A 23,558-nucleotide genomic window follows, 5' to 3' on the forward strand; every position below is an offset into this window, starting at 1 on the left:
GCACCGTACGGCGAAATCTCCTCTTAGTGGGCTATGGCAGAAGACAAACGACGCGAGTGACCCTGCTAACAGCAGGAGCACGACGTCGCCTGCAACGCCTCTCCACGTACGTGTCCATATCGGTTGGACCCTTGACTGTTGGAAAACCTTGGCTTGGTCACGTGAGTTCCGATTTCAGTTTATAATACACTACATCTACATCTACATCTACATGACTACTCTGCAATTCACATTTATGTGCTTGGCAAAGGGATCATCGAACCACAATCACGCTATCTCTCTACCATTCCACTCCCGAACAGCGCGCGGGAAAAACGAACACCTAAACTTTTCTGTTCGAGCTCTGATTTCTCTTGATCATTCCTACCTATCTAGGTTGGGCTCAACAAAAAATTTTCGCATTCGGAAGAGAAAATTGGTGACTGAAATTTCGTAAATAGATCTCGCCGCGACGAAAAACGTCTTTGCTGTAATGACTTCCATCCCAACTCGCGTATCACATCTGCCACACTCTATCCCGTATTACGTGATAATACAAAACGAGCTGCCCTTTTTTGCACCCTTTCGATGTCCTCCGTCAATCCCATGGTAAGGATCCCACACCGCGCAGCAATATTCTAACAGAGGACGAACGAGTGTAGTGTAAGCTGTCTCTTTAGTGGACTTGTTGCATCTTCTAAGTGTCCTGCCAATGAAACGCAACCTTTGGCTCGCCTTCCCCACAATATTATCTATGTGGTCTTTCCAACTGAAGTTGTTCGTATTTTTAACACCCAGGTACTTAGTTGAATTGATAGCCTTGAGAATTGTACCATTTACCGAGTAATCGAATTCCAACGGATTTCTTTTGGAACTCATGTGGATCACCTCACACTTTTCGTTATTTAGCGTCAACTTCCACCTGCCACACCATACAGAAATCTTTTCTAAATCGCTTTGCAACTGATACTGGTCTTCGGATGACCTTACTAGACGATAAATTACAGCATCATCTGCGAACAACCTAAGAGAACTGCTCAGATTGTCACCCAGGTCATTCTTATAGATTAGGAACAGCAGAGGTCCCAGGACGCTTCCCTGGGGAACACCTGATATCACTTCAGTTTTACTCGATGATTTGCCGTCTATTACTACGAACTGCGACCTTCCTAACAGGAAATCACGAATCCAGTCGCACAACTGACGCCCATAGGCCCGCATCTTGATTAGAAGTCGCTTGTGAGGAACGGTGTCAAAAGCTTCCCGGAAATCTAAAAATACGGAATCAACTTGAGATCCCCTGTCAATAGTGGCCATTACTTCGTGCGGATAAAGAGCTAGCTGCGTTGCACAAGAACGATGTTTTCTGAAACAATGCTGATTGCGTATCAATAGTTCGTTCCCTTCGAGGTGATTCATAATGTTTGAATACAGTATATGCTCCAAAACCCTACTGCAAACCGACGTCAATGATATACGTCCGTAGTTAGATGGATTACTCCTACTACCCTTCTTAAACACTAGTGCGACCTGCGTCATTTTCCAATCTGTAGGTACAGATCTATCGGTGAGCGAGCGGTTGTATATGATTGCTAAGTAGGGAGCTATTGTATCAGCGTAATCTGAAAGGAACCTAAACGGTATACAATCTGGACCTGAAGACTTGCCCGTATCAAGCAATCTGAGTTGCTTCGCAACCCCTAAGGTATCTACTTCTAAGAAACTCGTGCTAGCAGCTGTTCGTGTTTCAAATTCTGGAATATTCCATTCGCCTTCCCTGGTGAAGGAATTTCGGAAAACTGCGTTCAATAACTCCGCTTTAGCGGCACAGTCGTCGGTAACAGTACCATCGGCACTGCGCAACGAAGGTATTGACTGCGTCTTGCCGCTTGTGTACTTTACATACGACCAGAATTTCTTCGGATTTTCTACCAAATTTCGAGACAATGTTTCGTTGTGGAACCTATTAAAGGTATCTCGCATTGAAGTCCGTGCGGCCGGCCAGAGTGGCCGAGCGGTTCTAGGCGCTACAGTCTGGAGCCGCGCGACCGCTCCAGTCACAGGTTCGAATCCTGCCTCGGGCATGGATGTGTGTCCTGTCCTTAGGTTAGTTAGGTTTAGGTAGTTCTAAGTTCTAGGGGACTGATGACCACAGTAGTTAAGTCCCATAGTGCTCAGAGCCATTTGAACCATTTTTTTGAAGTCCGTGCCAAATTTCGCGCGTCTGTAAATTTTAGCCAATCTTCGGGATTTCGCGTTCTTCTGAACTTCGCATGCTTTTTCCGTTGCCTCTGCAACAGCGTTCGGACCTGTTTTGTGTACCACTGTACTACTGGCCATTAAAATTGCTGCACCACGAAGATGACGTGCTACAGACGCGAAATTTAACCGAAAGGAAGAAGATGCTATGATATGCAAATGATTAGCTTTTCAGAGCATTCACACAAGGTTGGCGCCGGTGGCGACACCTACAACATGCTGACATGATGAAAGTTTCCAACCGATTTCTCATACAGAAGGAGCAGTTGACCAGCGTTGCCTGGTGAAACGTTGTTGTGATGCTTCGTGTAAGGAGGAGAAATGCGTACCATCACGATTCCGACTATGATAAAGGTCGGATTGTAGCCTATCGCGATTGCGGTTTATCGTATCGCGACATTCCTGCTCGCGTTGATCGAGATCCAATGACTGTTAGCAGAATATTGAATCGGTGGCTTCAGGAAGGTAATACGAAACGCCGTACTGTGTCCCAACGGCCTCGTATCACTAGCAGTCGAGATGACAGGCATCTTATCCGCATGGCTGTAACGGATCGTGCAGCCACGTCTGGATCCCTGAGTCAACAGATGGGGGCGTTTGCAAGACAACAACCATCTGCACGAACAGTTCGACGACGTTTGCAGCAGCATGGGCTATCAGCTCGGAGACCATAGCTGCGGTTACCCTTGACGCTGCATCACAGACAGGAGCGCCTGCGATGGTGTACTCATCGACGAACCTGGGTACACGAATGGCAAAACGTAATTTTTTCGAATGAATCCAGGTTCTGTTTACAGCATCATGATGGTCGCATCCGTGTTTAGCGACATCGCGGTGAACGCACATTGGAAGCGTGTATTCGTCATCGTCATACTGGCGTATCACCCGGCGTGATGGTATGGGGTGCCATTGGTTACACGTCTCGGTCACCTCTTGTTCGCATTGACGGCACTTTGAACAGTGGACGTTACATTTAAGATGTGTTGCGATCCGTGGCTCTACCCTTCATTCGATCCCTGCGAAACCCTACATTTCAGCAGGATAATGTACGATCGCATGTTGCAGGTCCTTTACGGGCCTTTCTGGATACAGAAAATGTTCTGTTGCTGCCCTGGCCAGCACTTTCTCCAGATCTGTCACCAACTGAAAACGTCTGTTCAATGGTAGCCGAGCAACTGGCTCGTCACAATACGCCAGTCACTATTCTTGATGAACTGTGGTATAGTGTTGAAACTGCATGGGCAGTTGTATCTGTACATGCCATCCAAACTCTGTTTAACTCAATGCCCAGGCGTATGAATGCCGTTATTACGGCCAGAGGTGGTTGTTCTGTGTACTGATTTCTCAGGATCTGTGCACCCAAACTGACTGAAACGAGCCCAAGTCTACTTCCTGTTTTTGCGGGCAGAGCCGGCGCCTGGGTAGAGGTCGCCGTGTCACTACTGCCGTCCCCAAAATATAACTGAGTATGACATTTTCGCCTATTCAGCACAAATACTGACGGTCGAGACACCCGGGCAACATGACAAAAATGATTCCAATCATTTGATGGAGTCTCTCTGCCACTGTGCTCGGCGTGATTTGGCCGACCAATCGAGGAGACACTACTCTAGGCCACTACCAACTCAAGTTTGTTAATGTTCATTTTGTTTGCCAAGAGTAGGAAGTTTCTGCTATGTTCTCCTATTTATTCATGAAACAAGTGATGTTCTCGTCCATCACAGTGGCAACAGCATTGGGACATCCACTCGATGTAGAATTTATTGAAAGCAGAGAGTTGAGGATTCATTTCATGGCATTCATATCTTGGCCACAGAGAATTTTGTCTCGTGGCTGCAGTATGATGCTGATGGGCCCACATTTTGTTGACTTCGGTGAAATGTAAGTTTCTAAGTCTGGGGTAGCGTGATCTACACTCGGAACAGCTCGCTACTTACTTGTTCTGGTGTTTAACTTGAGTTGCTCATCGTTTTATACGAGTAATTTGTGATTTTGTCTCATTACGTCGAATTTGTTACGAGTAGCTGCCAAAGTAAGAATAATCTGTTGCGTTTTCTCCAAGAAGTCTTCCATACAATATGGTTCCTACCTAAAGTCTTAATGCGATTTTACGTGAACTCAGTCCAAATTTTTAGAGAATTTTGCTCTCAGTTAACTATTTCTGTACATGTCCGATAATTAGAGCAAATAAAAATCTGATTTGCTCAGTCCTGATTTAAATTACAAGTTCCTTAAACTGTCCTACAACTTTTCCATGATTAGGAGATCCACTAATAATAAATGTAACCAGCTGCAGATGTAAGCTTGCCGGTTGGAATTTTGTGTGTGGTGGAGCCGTTAGAACACAGTGAAGCATTGGACCAGGCGGGTTGCTTAGATAAAAGAGGTGCTGTACACATACAAGAAATAAATAGTGAAAAAAGGTACCTCTTTTGTACATAGTTTTCACGCAGAGGACATAGGATTAACGAAGGGGTTGTTAGTCGATAATATGGATGCCATGGAAGAAGAAGAATGGGACGCGAGGGGGTGTCAGCCATGGACAATCTCCAGACAACATTGGAACTTCATTACAAGCAGAAGTGGAACACCTACAGGAAAACAATAGTGAATAGATGGAAGAATTACTTTTGGAATTTAAGGATTTATTTTTTCCAAAAGTGCCTTTACCAGCTACGTACATTACACAACACCGTATACCAACTGGAAATGAATAAAAAATCATACAGAATACCTAGATACTTGCAGTCAATTTTGGAAGAATTTATAGATCAGTAGCTAAAAGATGGAATAACTAAAGAAACTAGTGATACATGGGGCGTAGGAATAGCCGTTGAGCCAAAAGAATCGACAGGTGGAACATGAAAATGTAAGTTTTGTTGTGATTACAGAAATCTAAATGCGAAAACCGTAACGGATGCCTACCCTTTGTTAAACATCACAGAAAATTTGGATCATTTAGGGCAATGCAAATATTTTTCAACAATGGATTTGAAGAGTGGTTATCACCAGATAGAGATTGCACTGCAGAATCGACACAAAACAGTGTTTCAGCACCCCGGGGACACTACCAGTTCAAAAGAATGCCATTTGGATTACAAAATGCACCTACAACTTCTCAGAGATTGTTGGGTACAGTACTCAGAGGTTTAAAACCATGGTTATGCTTAGTGTATCTCGATGCCATAATTGTCTGTGGGAGTAATATGGAACAGCATATGCAGCGATTAAGGAAAGTGTTTCTAAGGTTAAAAGCAGCGAAGATAACATTCAGTAAAGAAAAGTGTGATTTTGCGATGGAACAGGTAGCATACATATGTCGTAACATAAGTAAAGGTGGGGTTAAGAAAGACCCTAAATAAATTAGAGCCATACGCGAATCTCCTGTACCAGAATTTGTAAATGAGTTGTAGTCATTCTTAGAAGTTACGAACTATTACTGCCAGTTTGTAAAAGGATTTACGGATATTGCCAGACCGTTGACACAATTGTTAAAAAAGGGTACGAAATTTTTGTGGTCTGAAAAGTGCCAGCATGCTTTTGAAGATGTAAAAGACGCTTTAACATCGAATCCGATATTGATACTTTTGGATTTTAAAGGAGAAGTTGTTTTATCATGTGATGCATCAAGCCATGCACTTGGCTGAGTGTTGCCACAATAGCTAATTATGTAAGCTATTGAATGCGAAGAAGTTAAGGACGAGTCCTCTCCACCCACAAGCCAATGCAAGAACTGAGAGAGTGCATAGGACAGTCGGAAATATGCTTGGGTACTGCGGTGACTCGCATCATACCAACTGTGATGTCTATTTGAAGTAAGTCGTCTCAGCCTACAACTCAAAGCGGCAGACGAATGCAGGATTATCGCCACATGAAGTAGTATCTGCTCGTAAAATGCCAAACGAAGAATGGGAAAACTGGAGAGGCTGTTAAGGAGTTTGCCAGAGTGGTTAGGGAAATTTAGAACAGAGTACGGAGGGCAAACACACGAGGACAGGAGAAACAGGATGAAGCAGTGGGCCTTACGGCAAGAATTCTACTGTATAAGGTCGGCCAGTGTGTGATGCTATCAACCTCGTATACGCAGGAGGGAAAGACAAAGACGTTTTTTTCAAAGTATCAGGGGCCATATTAAGTAGTAGAGATTACATCGGCAGTAGCTATCAAGATTCAGTAGCCGACGAGAACGACAATTGTGCATGTAGAGCGGTCGAAACAATTTCGAGGACGTCCAGAAGTTATTCCAGGGATAGAAGATACGGACCGGAAAGGGAGAGTCATGAGAAAGGTATCGGAAGATAAACTAGATGTTGTGAATCAAAGTGTAATGAGGAATCGCTATACATTAAGGCCTCCGAGATAGTCATTTAATATTGTTTATTAGATGCAGATTTAACGTAATTAGTGTAAGCAGGTGTGGAGCAGCAATGAATTTAATAGGGAGGAAGGTACTATGTATTCCCGGATGTAGGTGAGGTGCAGAGAAGGCGAGATGATGCTGTTCATAGTGGAACTACTGATCTTCGTCGGGATGGAAGCGTTATGGAACCACCACCTGGAAGGGTAGCTGCTGTTCGCCAAGTAGGAAGACGAGTGATCACCAGTCATTGCCGCGTGGGATACACGTGGTATTCAACGCATGGAAGATGCATAAAAATGTGAGAAGGTTGGAAGAAGCATTTCAGGAAGGGAAAGGCAGGGAATATTCAAAGGAAGTGGCAGGGTGTGGAGTGATTGGCGCACTACATAGATTGCAAGTGTAGGTCAGCATGATCTATACTCAGACATGCCAGGAATGCTCCGTGTTCTACCGAGGACAAACAGGCCGAAATTTCAACATCAGGTACACAGAGCAAATAAAAGCCTACACACACAACAGACACACTACATCAGCCATAGCAACACATGTAGATATGACGGGACACCCATTTGGAAAAATAGAGCACAATGTCAAAGTACTCCACCGACTAAATAAAGGACATAAAATGGATTTGCTAGAAGAACTGGAGAAATATTCACATTACAGAAAATATGAAGATAAAATACTAAACGAAAAACTTGAAAGTGAATCAGTGAATTTCTTCAGATGTTTCGACAGTGTACTTAAATAAAAATAGTAACACATAGAAATAAGCACAATTGTAAAATAGAGATAAGTAAATTATGATCCAAATTGTTAAGATAAATAACCTCTGTACAAAAGCATATTACACTCTATGGAAGTCCTATAATGTCATCTCTGTCGACTACTTGTAGGAACATCTGTGTAACTGTTTTGTTTATATAAAATGTTTTCGATGTTTAAAAGTGTACAATAAGTTGTCTGTGATGTTTAGTGTGTGTGAGACTACACAAATGGACCTTAAGGAAACTGTAAGTACAAAGTCTTCTAAATTTCGCCACTAACTTCACGATAAGATCGACAACCAACCAAAAATCGCTTGTTTTCTTACACGTTGCAGTAAATTCAATGAAATGAAGCAGAATCTCACTCATCTACAACATCACATAGGAATATTCATCATTTTGATATGCAGCTCCTTGTGTTGGTCGTGTTTGCAGTTAAAATTGTTGAATGTGAGGTCCGCCAGTTATGCAAAACACCTTTTTCTCTCAGTACCCAAACATGTTTCGGCACTACTGTGCCATCATCATTGGGTTTTCGTTTTTATTTATTCTGTGGTGCATCACAACACCCCAGCATGATGCGGAGAATGGAAGTGCTTGCCACACGAAAACGTAAGTAAAAACGAATATAGGCGCTAAAACATCGCGACAAACTATATTAAATTCTAGAAGATAGGTTAATTACCAGCAAAAAACTTTCTCATCAACATCGTTTGGTTGCAGATGACAAGCTACCTGTAGTAATTAACTCGCAATTGATTCAGAAAATTCATGCACACCAGATGTACAGGTATTTAGAAAAAGAAACGATCTATTGTTTCAACTAAATATGCACATAATTTTATAATCATTTAACAAAAATGTACACATTACGGAATAAATAAAAACGAAAAACCACTGATGATCGAACAGTGGTGCCGATACATGTTTCGGTACTGAGAAAAAAACGGTAATTTGCGTAACTGGCGGACCTTACATCCAACAATTTTCACATAGGAATGACATAACAAACACAAAAAACGCACTTTAAAATGGGAATCATTTCCCGAAACGCGTCGCGCGAAAAATAAAGTAAACAAAATCGTGACTGGTAGCAGATGAGCTATTTATAAGCAAACCTGTTATTTTCACAATCGCAGGCTTTCAGAACCATTTATAATGGATCAAATCACGTTCTACAATGGCTGTATCAACAAACTAGTCTGTCCTTGGGAAAAGTTTGTTCGTCGACAGATGACTATATTGAGAATAAATATGTAGATATGTAGGATACAGATGCTGAATGTAAATAAAGTTAGGTAAGATATTCGAAGCCCTTAACTTCCATCATTTCCTCGTATCTGCTCGGAACGCTGCAGAGCGATATAAAATGGAACGAGCACTTACGGACTGTAGTAGGGAAGGTGAGCGGTTGCCTTCGGCTTATTGGGAGAATTTCGGAATGTGTGGCTCATCTGCAAAAGGGACCGTGTGTGAAACACTACTGTGACCCATTTTTACATTCTGCTCGAGTGTTTGGGATACCTGCCATCTCGGATTAAAGAAAGATATAGAAGCAAATCGCTGAGGAATAAAATGAATAGGAAGTGCAGGGAAACTAGGACGAAATGGCTGCATGAAAACTGTGAAGAAATCGAAAACGAAATGAGTTTTGGAAGGAGTGACTCAGCATATAGGGAAGTCAAAACAATCTTTGGTGAAACTAAAAGCAAGGTTGTTAACGGGAATTCCACTTTTAAATGCGGAGGAGAGAATGAATAGATGGAAAGTGTGGTGTCACCGCCAGACACCACACTTGCTAGGTGACACCTTTAAATCGGCCGTGGTCCATTAGTACATGTCGGACCCGCGTGTCGCCACTGTCAGGGATCGAAGACCGAGCGCCACCACAAGGCAGGTCTCGAGATACAGACTAGCACTCGGCCCAGTTGTACGGACGACTTAGCTAGCGACTACACGGACGAAGCCTCGCTCCTTGGCCGAGCAGATAGTTAGAATAGCCTTCAGCTAAGTCAATGGCTACGACCTAGCAAGGCGTCATTAGTAACATTGCATGTATCTAAAGAGTCTCATTTGTATCGCCACAATCTCCAGATGTACCACAAGGATGGATTAAAGTTAAGTATTCCAGAAGCTACGTACTTTTCTTTATAGCATTCATTACGTATCCTGTTTCAGACCTCACGCCATACTGCTTTAGCTTAGCGCGTGCCTTTCGGCTTCCTCTTATTGCGTCTAGGCTGTCTTGTCTAGACACAACAGAAAGAGTACACTGAAGGCCTGTGTGAGTGGGAAGAGTTGTCTGATGTGATAGAAGAAGAAACAGAAGTCGGTTTAGAAGAGACAGGGGATCCAATATTAGAATCAGAATTTAAGAGACCTTTGGAAGATTTAAAATCAAATAAGGCAGAAGGGTTAAATAACATTCCATAGTAATTTCTAAAATCGGGGAAGCGCCAACGAAACGACTATTCGTGTTGGTGTGCACAATGTATGAGTCTGGTGACATACCATCTGACTTTCGGAAAAATTGTTGTTGTTGTTGTGGTCTTCAGTCCTGAGACTGGTTTGATGCAGCTCTCCATGCTACTCTATCCTGTGCAAGCTTTTTCATCTCCCAGTACCTACTGCAACCTACATCCTTCTGAATCTGCTTAGTGTATTCATCTCTTGGTCTCCCTCTACGATTTTTACCCTCCACGCTGCCCTCCAATACTAAATTGGTGATCCCTTGATGCCTCAGAACATGTCCTACCAACCGATCCCTTCTTCTGGTCAAGTTGTGCCACAAACTTCTCTTCTCCCCAATCCTATTCAATACTTCCTCATTAGTTATGTGATCTACCCATCTAATCTTCAGCATTCTTCTGTAGCACCACATTTCGAAAGCTTCTATTCTCTTCTTGTCCAAACTATTTATCGTCCATGTTTCACTTCCATACATGGCTACACTCCATACGAATACTTTCAGAAATGACTTCCTGACACTTAAATCTATACTGGATGTTAACAAATTTCTCTTCTTCGGAAACGCTTTCCTTGCCATTGCCAGCCTACATTTTATATCCTCTCTACTTCGACCATCATCAGTTATTTTGCTCCCCAAATAGCAAAACTCCTTTACTACTTTAAGTGCCTCATTTCCTAATCTAATTCCCTCAGCATCACCCGACTTAATTAGACTACATTCCATTATCCTTGTTTTGCTTTTGTTGATGTTCATCTTATATCCTCCTTTCAAGACACTGTCCATTCCATTCAACTGCTCTTCCAAGTCCTTTGCTGTCTCTGACAGAATTACAATGTCATCGGCGAACCCCAAAGTTTTTATTTCTTCTCCATGAATTTTAATACCTACTCCGAATTTTTCTTTTGTTTCCTTTACTGCTTGCTCAATATACAGATTGAACAACATCGGGGAGAGGCTACAACCCTGTCTTACTCCCTTCCCAATCACTGCTTCCCTTTCATGTCCCTCGACTCTTATAACTGCCATCTGGTTTCTGTACAAATTGTAAATAGCCTTTCGCTCCCTGTATTTTACCCCTGCCACCTTTAGAATTTGAAAGAAAGTATTCCAATCAACATTGTCAAAAGCTTTCTCTAAGTCTACAAATGCTAGAAACGTAGGTTTGCCTTTCCTTAATCTTTCTTCTAAGATAAGTCGTAAGGTCAGTATTGCCTCACGTGTTCCAGTGTTTCTACGGAATCCAAACTGATCTTCCCCGAGGTTGGCTTCTACTAGTTTTTCCATTCGTCTGTAAAGAATTCGTGTTAGTATTTTGCAGCTGTGACTTATTAAGCTGATAGTTCGGTAATTTTCACATCTGTCAACACCTCCTTTCTTTGGGATTGGAATTATTATATTCTTCTTGAAGTCTGAGGGTATTTCGCCTGTTTCATACATCTTGCTCACCAGATGGTAGAGTTTTGTCAGGACTGGCTCTCCCACGGCCGTCAGTAGTTCCAATGGAATATTGTCTACTCCGGGGGCCTTGTTTCGACTCAGGTCTTTCAGTGCTCTGTCAAACTCTTCACGCAGTATCATATCTCCCATTTCATCTTCATCTACATCCTCTTCCATTTCCATAATATCGTCCTCAAGTACATCGCCCTTGTATTTACCCTTTATATACTCCTTCCACCTTTCTGCTTTCCCTTCTTTGCTTAGAACTGGGTTTCCATCTGAGCTCTTGATATTCATACAAGTCGTTCTCTTATCTCCAAAGGTCTCTTTAATTTTCCTGTAGGCGGTATCTATCTTACCCCTAGTGAGATAGGCCTCTACATCCTTACATTTGTCCTCTAGCCATCCCTGCTTAGCCATTTTGCACTTCCTGTCGATCTCATTTTTGAGACGTTTGTATTCCTTTTTGCCTGTTTCTCTTACTGCATTTTTATATTTTCTCCTTTCATCAATTAAATTCAATATTTCTTCTGTTACCCAAGGATTTCTACTAGCCCTCGTCTGTTTACCTACTTGATCCTCTGCTACCTTCACTACTTCATCCCTCAAAGCTACCCATTCTTCTTCTACTGTAATTATTTCCCCCATTCCTGTCAATTGCTCCCTTATGCTCTCCCTGAATCTCTGTACAACCTCTGGTTCTTTTAGTTTATCCAGGTCCCATCCCCTTAAATTCCCACCTTTTTGCAGTTTCTTCAGTTTTAATCTACAGGTCATAACCAATAGATTGTGGTCAGAGTCCACATCTGCCCCTGGAAATGTCTTACAATTTAAAACCTGGTTCCTAAATCTCTGTCTTACCATTATATAATCTATCTGATACCTTTTAGTATCTCCAGGGTTCTTCCATGTATACAACCTTCTTTCATGATTCTTAAACCAAGTGTTAGTTATGATTATGTTGTGCTCTGTGCAAAATTCGACTAGGCGGCTTCCTCTTTCATTTCTGTCCCCCAATCCATATTCACCTACTATGTTTCCTTCTCTCCCTTTTCCTACACTCGAATTCCAGTCACCCATGACTATTAAATTTTCGTCTCCCTTCACAATCTGAATAATTTCTTTTATTTCATCATATATTTCTTCAATTTCTTCGTCATCTGCAGAGCTAGTTGGCATATAAACTTGTACTACTGTAGTAGGCGTGGGCTTCGTATCTATCTTGGCCACAATAATGCGTTCACTATGCTGTTTGTAGTAGCTTACCCGCATTCCTATTTTCCTATTCATTATTAAACCTACTCCTGCATTACCCCTATTTGATTTTGTGTTTATAACCCTGTAGTCACCTGACCAGAAGTCTTGTTCCTCCTGCCACCGAACTTCACTAATTCCCACTATATCTAACTTCAACCTATCCATTTCCCTTTTTAAATTTTCTAACCTACCTGCCCGATTAAGGGATCTGACATTCCACGCTCCGATCCGTAGAACGCCAGTTTTCTTTCTCCTGATAACGACATCCTCTTGAGTAGTCCCCGCCCGGAAATCCGAATGGGGGACTATTTTACCTCCGGAATATTTTACCCAAGAGGACGCCATCATCATGTAATCATACAGTAAAGCTGCATGCCCTCGGGAAAAATTACGGCTGTAGTTTCCCCTTGCTTTCTGCCGTTCGCAGTACCAGCACAGCAAGGCCGTTTCGGTTATTGTTACAAGGCCAGATCAGTCAATCATCCAGACTGTTGCCCTTGCAACTACTGAAAAGGCTGCTGCCCCTCTTCAGGAACCACACGTTTGTCTGGCCTCTCAACAGATACCCCTCCGTTGTGGTTGCACCTACGGTACGGCTATCTGTATCGCTGAGGCACGCAAGCCTCCCCACCATCGGCAAGGTCCATGGTTCATGGGGGGGGGGGGGGGGGGGGAAATATCATCCCACAATTCCGAAGACTGCAAGATCTGACAAGTGGGAGAATTATCCCACAGTCAGCTTAACAGCTCATGCATCCATGTTTCTGGCAAGATTGATATACAGTGGAATGGCAAAGAAAATTGAGGGTATGTTTAATGACGATCATTTTGACTTTAGGAAAGGTATAGTCACCACAAAGGCAAAGTCAGACGTTGCGATTGATAAAAGAACAAAGACTAAAGAAAAATCAAGACACCTTCATTGGATTTGTCGACTTGCAAAAAGCATTTGAAAGAGTAAAATGGTGCAAGGTGTTCGAATCTCTGAGAAAAATAGGGGTAAGCAATAGGGAGAGATGGGTATTATACAATATGTACAAGAGTCAAGAGGGAATAATAAGAGTGGACGAACAAGAACGAAGTACTCGGACTGAAAAGGTTATAAGACAGAGATGTAGTCTTTCGCCCCTGCTGTTTAATCTATACATCGAAGAAGCAATGATGGAAATAAAAGAAAGGTTCAGGAGTGAAATTAAAATTCAAGGTGAAAGGATATCAATGATACGATTCTCTGATGACATTGCTGTGCGGAGTGAAAGTGAAGAAGAATTACATGATCTCCTGAATGGAATGAATAGTGTAATGAGTACAGTATATGGACAAAGTAAATAGAAGAAAGACGAAAGTAATGAGAGGTAGGAGAAATAAGAACAGCGAAAAATATCACATCAGGATTGATGGTAACGAATTAGATGAAGTTAAGGAATTCTACAACTTAGGCAGCAAAATAACCAATGACAGACGGAGCAAGGAGGACATCAAAAGCAGACTAGCTCTGGAAAAAAGGGCATTCCTGGCCAAGAGAAATCTAATAGTTTCAGACATAGGCCTCAATTTGAGGAAGAAATTTCTGAGAATGTACGTCCGGAGCACAGCGTTGTACGGTAGCGAAACATGGACTGTGAGAAAACGGGAACAGAAGAGAATCCAAGTATTTGAGATGTGGTGCTACAGACGGATGTTGAAAATTTGGTGGGCTCGTAAGGTAAGGAATGAGGTGGTCCTGCGCAGAATCGGAGAGGAAAGGCATATGTGGAAAACAGTGACAAGGAGAAGGAACAGGACTATAGGACATCTCTTAAGACATGAGGGAATGACTTCCATTGTATTTTAGGGAGCTGTGGTGCGCAAAAACTGTAGAGGAAGACAGAGACCGGAATACACCTAGCAAATATTCGAGGACGTAGCTTGCAAGTGCTACTTTTAGATGAATAGGTTGGCACAGGAGAGGTATTCGTGGCGGGTCCCATCAAACCAGCCAGATCACGGATGACTCACAAAAAAATCGACGCTATTCAGAGACGGGCTGTTATATTTCTTACATTTAGGTTCTGTCAAGACGTGAATGTTACGGAAATGGTTCGTGAACTCAAATGGGAATCCGGGGAGGGAAGACGTCATTCTTTCCGCGGAACGCTCTCGAGAATTATGAGAGAAGCGGCATTTGAAGTGGACTGCAGAACGATTCTTCTGCCACCAGTGTACAGTGACCACGAAGATAAAAGAAATTGGGGCTCGTGCAGAGGCTTATAGACACTCTTTTTTTACTCTCTCTTCTTGAAAATGGAACAGTAAAAGAAATGACTAGTAATGGTACATGATACTGTCTGCTTCACACTGTGCGGTGGCTTGCTGAGTATGTATGTAGATACAAATGTAGAAAAGGCGTGAGACTTGTCTCTGATCCTTGTCGGTTCTGATGTTTCTATTTCCACTGTTCTTGCGCCGTTTTAGATGGCTGCGACACACTGCGTTGATACACAAGCAAATCTGATGTCCTCATCAAAAGTGTGGTCATAGGTGCGTTCAACTACGATAGCTCTTTTCTGCCGTCCTGCCATGTCTTCACATTGACTCATCTTGCTGCCCTCATTCAATATAACCAAGAGACAGATAACGACACTTGACTGTCGTGATTTATGTCGCGGTGGAGGGTTATATGAGCTCCTCTCCAAAGCAAGCAGTGTGCTCATTTAACGTCATGTATTTCCTGTGGTGAGATTATAATTTTTATACACTGAGTTGACAAATGCCAATGCTTATACTGTATACCCGGAGTCGCTTTACATTGCCTATAAACTACAGCAACGCACTCAAACGGAAACGTTTTAATCGCCTATATACACTGAGGTGGCAAAAGTTGTAAGATGTCTCCAGATATCGTGTCAGATCTGTGTATGTTCGACGCAGTGCAGCAACTCGAAGTGGCACTGACTCAGCAAGTCGTTGAAAGACCCTTACAGAAATATTGAACCGTGCTGCCTCTACAGCTGTATATAATTGCGATATTGTCGCCGGTACAGGATTTTGTGCACCAACTGACCTCCCGCCGTCAAATCGTTCTCCCAAATTGTCAAGAATATTATTCAACCGACAGCGAACAATTGTGGTTGTTATATGACAGTTGATCACCTACAATTTCATCACCATAAGTGATCAACTGTCATATAAAAGCCTTTCACACTATTTTCGTAACACATAACTGATGCAAATCTATCTGCATCCTATACAGACTGTGATATACATAGTCAACCACAAAGAAGAAAACCAGCAGAAGACATCACCGATTTCGATTGCTAGCCATACACTGCCCCCTCCTTCCCCCAAAATGCCACACCAGCATCTACAGTAAAAAACAATGGACAAAGTTTTAGACTGTTTATTTTTAAGTAACATTTCTCTATGTATGTATGTGTGTATAAACGCCTGAAGATGAACAGAACATGGTCGAAACGCGTTGCATTATGTTAGATTAAGCATAAAATAAAAAGTGACTGGTAGCAGAAACTTGAAATAAATAATTATCCCACACGGTTCACAAACATAGACATTATGGCTGAAAATAATTATGTTCTCAAATGTCTGAAGCACGGAAAACGGTTCCGGATATCGATTACTGTTTGAAGATATAGACCTACTCAGTCCTCGTTACAAGTGCTAGAAGTCTGTAATGGGAATCTCCGAACACGTTGTATACATCAATTGCTTAGATTGTGTGTCTGAGAACAGCCGGAAAACTACGGCTCGACCCCAATCGACCAAGATCCACACAGTTCAAAGATCATCTCTCCTAACGAGGTTCACTCTCTATAAAATAACCATCACACAGTGGCAGAAAAGGTGCACTGTCGCTTCATAACACTAGTGCCCATTAAAATTGCTTCACTAAGTAGAACTGCAGATGATAAACGGGTATCTATTGGACAAATATATTATACTAGAAATGACATATGACTACATTTTCACGCAGTTTGGGTGAATAGATCCTGAGAAATCAGTATGCAGAACAACCACCTATGGCCGTAATAACGGCCTTGATACGCCTGGGCATTGAGTCAAACAGAGCTTGGATGGCGTCTACAGGTACAGCTGCCCATACAGCTACAACACGATACCACAGTTCATCACGAGTAGTGACTGGCGTATTGTGACGAGCCAGTTGCTCGGCCACCATTGACCACACGTTTTCAATTGGTGAGAGATCTGGAGAATGTACTGGCCAGGGCAGCAGTCGAACATTTTCTATATCTAGAAAGACCCGTACAGGACCTGCAACATGCAGTCGTGCATTATCCTGCTGATATGTAGGGTTTCGCCGGGATCGAATGAAAGGTAGAGCCACGTGTCGTAACACATTTGAAATGTAACGTCCACTGTTCATAGTGCCGTCAATGCGAACAAGAGGTGACCGAGACGTGTAACCAATGGCACCCCATACCATCTCTCCAGGCGATACGCCAGTATGGCGATGACGAATACACGCTTCCAATGTGCGTTCACCGCGATGTCGCCAAACACGGATGCGACCATCATGATGCTGTAAACAGTACCTGGATTCATCCGAAAAAATGACGTTTTGCCATTCGTGCATCCACGTTCGTCGTTGAGTACACCATCGCAGGCGCTCCTGTCTCTGATGCAGCGTCAAGGGTAACCGCAGCCACGGTCTCCAAGCTGATAGTCCATGCTGCTGGAAAAGTCGTCGAACTGTTCGTTGCCGGCCGGGGTGGCGAAGCTGTCCTAGGCGCTACAGTCTGGTACCGCGTGACCGCTACGGTCGCAGGTTCGAATCCTGCCTCGGGCATGGATGTGTGTGGTGTCTTTAGGTTAATTAGGTTTAAGTAGTTCTAAGTTCTAGGGGAATGATGACCTCAGAAGTTAAGTCCCATAGTGCTCAGAGCCATTTGAACCATTTTTTTAACTGTTTGTGAAGATGGTTGATGTCTTTCAAAAGTCCCCATCCGTTGACTCAGGGATCGAGACATGGCTGCACGATCCGTTACAGCCATGCGGATAAGATGCCTGTCATCTCGACTGCTAGTTATACGAGGCCGTTGGGATCCAGCACGGCGTTCCGTATTACCCTCCTGAACCCACTGATTCCAGAGTCTGCTAACAGTCATTGGATCTCGACCAACGCGAGCAGCCATGTCGCGATACGATAAACCGCAATCGCGATAGGCTACAATCCGACCTTTATCAAAGTCGGAAACGTGATGGTACGCATTTCTCCTCCTTACACGAGGCATCACAACAACGTTTCACCAGGCAACGTCGGTCAACTGCTGTTTGTGTATGGAAACTTTCCTCGTGTCAGCACGTTGTAGGTGTCGCCATCGGCGCCAATCTTGTGTGAATGCTCTGAAAAGATAATCATTTGCATATCACAGCATCTTCTTCCTGTCGGTTAAATTTCGCGTCTGTAGCACGTCATCTTCGTGGTGTAGCAATTTAAATGGCCAGTAGTGTACATATGACGGTTACATAACAGTCTTTTGCAGGTGTTTTTTTTTTTTTCGCCTACTGTGCTTAGTCAACAAGTAGTTTGGGTAAGAAGCGGTAGTGATGACGCGTGCCCTGTCTGCCTGTCCGCAGCGGACCCTGAGCAGCTGGAGCTGCTGAGCGCCTACCTGACCCGCCTGCTGGTGGAAGGCTGGCCCGAGGGCGAGCCGCCGCTGCTGTACGTCGAGGGGGCCGACGACGACGTCGACGCCTCGGAGCGCGACAACGTCATCGGCAGTGGCGCGCAGCCCATCTGGAAGCGGTCGCGCTACTACCGGCGCTACCCGTGGAAGCGGCAGAACGGCCGCTACCAGGCCGCCGACGACCGCTACCTGTGCCAGCCGACGCGCGAGGACGTGTTCCAGCTGCTGGTGGCGCTGCACGAGGCGCGCCGCGGAGACTCCAGCCGCACCGTCAGCTTCTGCAACCGCCGCCGGCCCGCCAGCGCCATCTTCACCAACATACGCTTCCTCGGCCGCTAGGCGCCAGGCGTCACCGCTCCCTCCCTCCTTGTCACAGCCACTGCCACCGCCTACACCTCAGCGCTTCGCTTCTCGTCCACTTCACTACAAGCCTGTATTCTCCATTCCACCTTTCCTTTCATGCTACAAGAGTCCGATGACGACGAACGACAAACGGGAATAGTAACGTACGAAAACAAGAACAACACCAAGGTGTCTTCTTCTCGCAAAAAGATATAATTCCAGAAATGGAAAAAAAGTCTGACTTACGGGGAACCAAAGGGTATAACCCTATTTTGAATCCCAGGATGACCCTTCATTTGGGGTTACATGTACAGACATAAATTACCTTCTGGCAACAGTGTTTAACTTCTAGAAACTAGACATACATCCTTCTGGCCAAAGAAAATATTACGGGTGTATCTCCACGTAAGTCAGTCCCCCTTCCCAAAACAATAATGCCAATGTTTCAAAATTACGAAATGTTCTCGCATCGAATGTGAGAAATGACTGACTAGTCACTCCATTGTCCTGTCGTTGATAGTGAACTGTATCACCTGGCTTCTCGCATGGCACTCTCTGCTTTTTCTGGTCTGCGACATCGAGTGGGCACATTCCCGACAGATTCGTGACCTCGTCAATGGCGCCCATTTAGGTAGTCTTTCGTCGTCTTCGAGGTCTGGTTCATACCGGAAGTCCTGTTAGTTCTGCACTCCTATCCCACCAACCGATATTTCTTCCTGGATGTGTTTTAAGCTGGCGCAATATTCTGGCACGTCAACTTTATTTGTTTTAAAAGCAAAATCATATTTCTTTCTGTCAGTCTTTTTCTCTCTGCGCCAGTCACTTTTATTTTCCGGTGATGAATGTTAATAAACTGATGACTGGTCCTAGAAACACGAACTTGTGAACGTATGCCTGTAAACTAACTCGTTTGTGGGTATGAAACCAAGAATTGTTTCAAATTCGTGTCAAAGACAGGGAATGAAGGAACACAGGCTACGAGTAGCGAAAAGAATAACAACTCCTCTTTTCCTGTCGTCACAATGTCTATAAAGCTATTTTAATTTAGTATAAAATCAATTCAGCTATCATTTCATCCGATCATCTACATGCCAGCAAACTGTTGTACTAGATATACCGAAACCTTTAGTTGAAGTAAAATTTCATCCATAAGTAAATGGGGGACAACGCAAATGGCAAGCTGTGTCTCCACCTGTGTATAGTGTTCCAAAAGGTACTATGTTGTTCCTCATCCTACATCAAGTTCCATCTGCAGTGCTTCGTTCAACACAGAGCAATCTGTTATGTTCCTGATCACATACGCAGCATTTTTAATTTTTTAATTTTTAATTTTTATTTTTATTTAATTTTTGCTTATATGCCATAAACTTGTTTTGCTCCTTGAGTGTGGCATTCACAGAGGTTCTCCACATACCTAGCGACGAACTAAAGTAAATAGCTATGAAAACAAAGCGGTAGCATACTCAGAACGTATTATGTCCTAGTCCTCCTTCCTAGCTTTATTGTTATCGTCTGCATATTACACAGGTTTAGACTGAAGCGAGGCGTAGGTGGTGGCAATGTCTTAAAATAAGCAAATGTTATGAGTGTAGTTTATCGTAATAAATCTTACAAATGCATATCAAAGTATTTCACATGTTTCTTCTTGATGTTGGTCATTACGTACCGAATGTCTGTTTCTTGCAACACATACACGTTGCATGCCTCATTCCCTTTCAAATTATGACCCGAATCCATTTCCACAAGAGGTAAATATTTAAATAAATGAATATCCAAATGGGAATCAGTCTTAAAAACACATTTCTGTCTATTTAAAGTATCTGTAACAGTTTCGAAATTCTTATCGTAATTAAACATAACTTATTTATGTCATCGCTAATGATATTAAATAGGTACTTACACTGTTAACTTCTCAATCGTCTTGAACTTGCAATGGAAAAATCGACCGCTTGTCTGACGTGTGTGTGATAAATGACAGGTATTCGAATTCTATGTGCTGTTGTCAGGAATGCGTGTTTGCATTAAATGATATATATGCATACTTAGTGTTTACCACGTTTTAATAAAGGTATATTATAAACATTTCCGAAGACTAGTTTCTGTTACCACTGGATGAAGTACAACCATTATCAGTTTTCACAGATTATAGCAGTAAGATCTATGACCATCTCGGACAGTATTTTGATATGTTACCATAACAGTACAAGGGTTGCTGGAGAGGAAGGACCAAACCCAAGTCGAGAATACAGCAGAATTATGTATCTTTCTTCTTTTATTTGCCGAGACACAAGACACGGTAGGATGAATAGAACAGTTATGGTTTGACAGAAAAGCTCAGCGATCTGAGTAGTACAACCAGATTCAGAACAAAGTTTAGACAGACTCTGATTAAAGTTTAATTTAACTAGAAACATTTAAGCAAAATATGATTTTACAGGCAGGCTCAGCAACCTGACGGGTTAAACAAACTCAAAACACATGTTCAGAGGAACTTTAATTTATAGCAAAAATTGACTACGAATCTAAAAATACAAAAAGGTTTTTCAATACAATAAGACTGAGCAATTTTAGGTATATGAAAATAGACATGCACACAAATTTCATAGCTGCTATTAGGATTTCGATTCTATGGAATTTTCTCAGAAGATTAAGAAGAACGTATAACATAGTGGCCGCGTGTTGGTCCTCTTAGTTGATCTAGGCGCCGCTCTACGCACAGAATAACTTCAGCAATATTTCACGAAGAAGTTGAGGAGATCTGAACACAATAAAGGGCAACTGATACGTCACACTCTGCTAATCAAGACTTATAATTTGCCAGAACACAACCACTAACCAGAGAAGAAGGAAAATGAAGTTTAGTTTATACTAACAATTATGAAAGAGCACGACTCAAAGAGCCACTTACAAAGGCTGCATAAAAACCTTTCCCAAATTATAATTTAAATTACTCTAAACCACGTTTAATGAGTCGATTAAAAGAGCAAAACGGTATCCTGAGGCGCCTTTTAACGACCAATTTAGAAACAAACTTTTCCAAAGCTTAATCAAATTCTCAAGAGGTAAATATACCTTGACGTAAATGTTCACAGTTTGAAAAATAATGAAGTTACACTGAGCCGTCTTTAAGGAGTAAAAAAAATCTGAAAGATTTTAAACAAAAATTATATTGTCATTCTCAAAGGACAAGCACTTTAACTTCCAGATCCCTCACAATTCAGCGGCAGAGGTTCCAGAAATACAACTATCAAGAATTAATTAACAAGTCGGAAATTCTGTAGAACGTGTCATGCTGGAAAGGACTAAAAACACTGGAACAGCCAAGTCAAATCACTCCCACTAAAGGGGAGAATCGAGGAACAGTTTCCAGATCAATATCGTTTAAACAAAGCGGGTCACCAGTAAGGTTAGTAGCCAGCAGAGCAGCACACACACAGACTCTATACGGCAAACAGTTCCGTGAGGCGGCACACATTGCCCACGAAAACCACAACCAGTTCCGCCATACGACGCGCTGCTCCAGCAGCCACCCGCTGCATAGTAACCGCTTCTGCCCGGCCCCACTCCTTGTCATCGAGCTTCCCCGAGGCCCTCTGCTCCTCCACAGGCGCAGCCGCTAGTGTTCTGAGATTTAATATTACTTTTTAGCACTCACTTTGTTTTGGTCCCTTACATTATTCCCGTGTGTTTTACTTCGAACAAGCGTCCGGTTTTCAGCGCACTGCACCGAACTAGCAACACCATTCTTGTAACTGACACCTATTGCCTTATACAAGGTGAACTAGAACTCCACCGACAAGTCGAATAATCTGTTGTTATAGTTCCACTGCGACCTGTGGTTAATTGAGTCGATGATGCATTTGAGCACGCGATGATTTTTTCTTCTTATTTATAACTTCAACCGTATTCTGTTACTAACATATACAGGGTGATTCACGAAGATATGCAAATATTTTTGTGGTGTTACCGCCAGACACCACACTTGCTAGGTGGTAGCCTTTAAATCGGCCGCGGTCCGTTAGTATACGTCGGACCCGCGTGTCGCCACTATCAGTGATTGCAGACCGAGCGCCACCACACGGCAGGTCTAGTCTAGAGAGACTCCTTAGCACTCGCCCCAGTTGTACAGCCGACTTTGCTAGCGATGGTTCACTGACTACAAACGCTCTCATTAGCAGAAACGACAGTTTAGCATAGCCTTCAGCTACGTCATTTGCTACGACCTAGCAAGGCGCCATATTCAGTTACTACGAATGTATTCTGAACAAATAATATTGTGAATCATGTACCGTCAAGAGCGACGTTCATCATTAATGGATTAAAGTTAAGTATCAAATTAATTACGTCCGCTTTCTGAATTCTAATTCCTTGTCATGTTCCAGGCCTCACGTCAGTATAGTCCTTCCCTCCTCACGCCAGCCTGCGTGAGTTAAAACGCGTGCATTTTGGCCTCTACTCGTAACACGGTGTTGGCTCTTCTGCCAACACAACAATTTTAATACGTTTTTCTACAAGTATAACTAAAGAAAAAACTTCATATAAACAGGTCCGTAAATGTTTAGTTACGGAGTTACGTAAAATAAAATATTTTGCCTGAAATTTAGCAACTTTGCTAATATGAAGCCATCGCAAAACTGTACGAAGTTAAAGTAAAGCACGATTTCCATTTATTTTGTTGTTACTGATGTTGCGAATTAAATAAAACATGTCCCAGACGTGTATCTGCAGTAGTCTTCCAGAACATCCAGAGAAGCAAAGACGTAATTTTGTAAAATTTTTAATGTATTAACTACTTGGCCCAATTTGTTTTTTAAATTTCACACAATTGCACAAAGTTTTAACAGAAATTGTAGACAATTTAATTTTAGGAAAATTATGTAATAACGCTAAGTGAAAGTGTATGAATGTGTCAGACAATTCTTTTATTAATACCATAGCACATGCGAATTCATGTTAAACAGGGAAAAAAAAGCTCAGTGTTAAGGAACTTGTACAATGTACATACAGTTTCACAATACATTCACAAGGTTAGGAAACGACAG

General features: G+C 42.6%; 1 protein-coding gene across 1 annotated transcript in view; it reads left to right on the plus strand.

The window, feature by feature from the left end:
- The window catches only part of LOC126484448 (uncharacterized), a 219,588-nt gene extending 198,990 nt beyond the window's left edge, over positions 1 to 20,598 (plus strand). The window contains exon 3 of the mRNA XM_050107969.1: positions 18,125 to 20,598. Coding sequence (XP_049963926.1) covers positions 18,125 to 18,513 — 389 coding nt within the window. The 3' untranslated portion in view covers positions 18,514 to 20,598. The remainder of the gene's footprint in view (positions 1 to 18,124) is intronic.
- The last annotated feature ends 2,960 nt before the right edge of the window (positions 20,599 to 23,558 follow it).

This window comes from Schistocerca serialis, chromosome 6 (genome assembly GCF_023864345.2).
Source record: "Schistocerca serialis cubense isolate TAMUIC-IGC-003099 chromosome 6, iqSchSeri2.2, whole genome shotgun sequence".
In the NCBI taxonomy this organism is placed as follows: Eukaryota; Metazoa; Arthropoda; class Insecta; order Orthoptera; family Acrididae; genus Schistocerca; species Schistocerca serialis.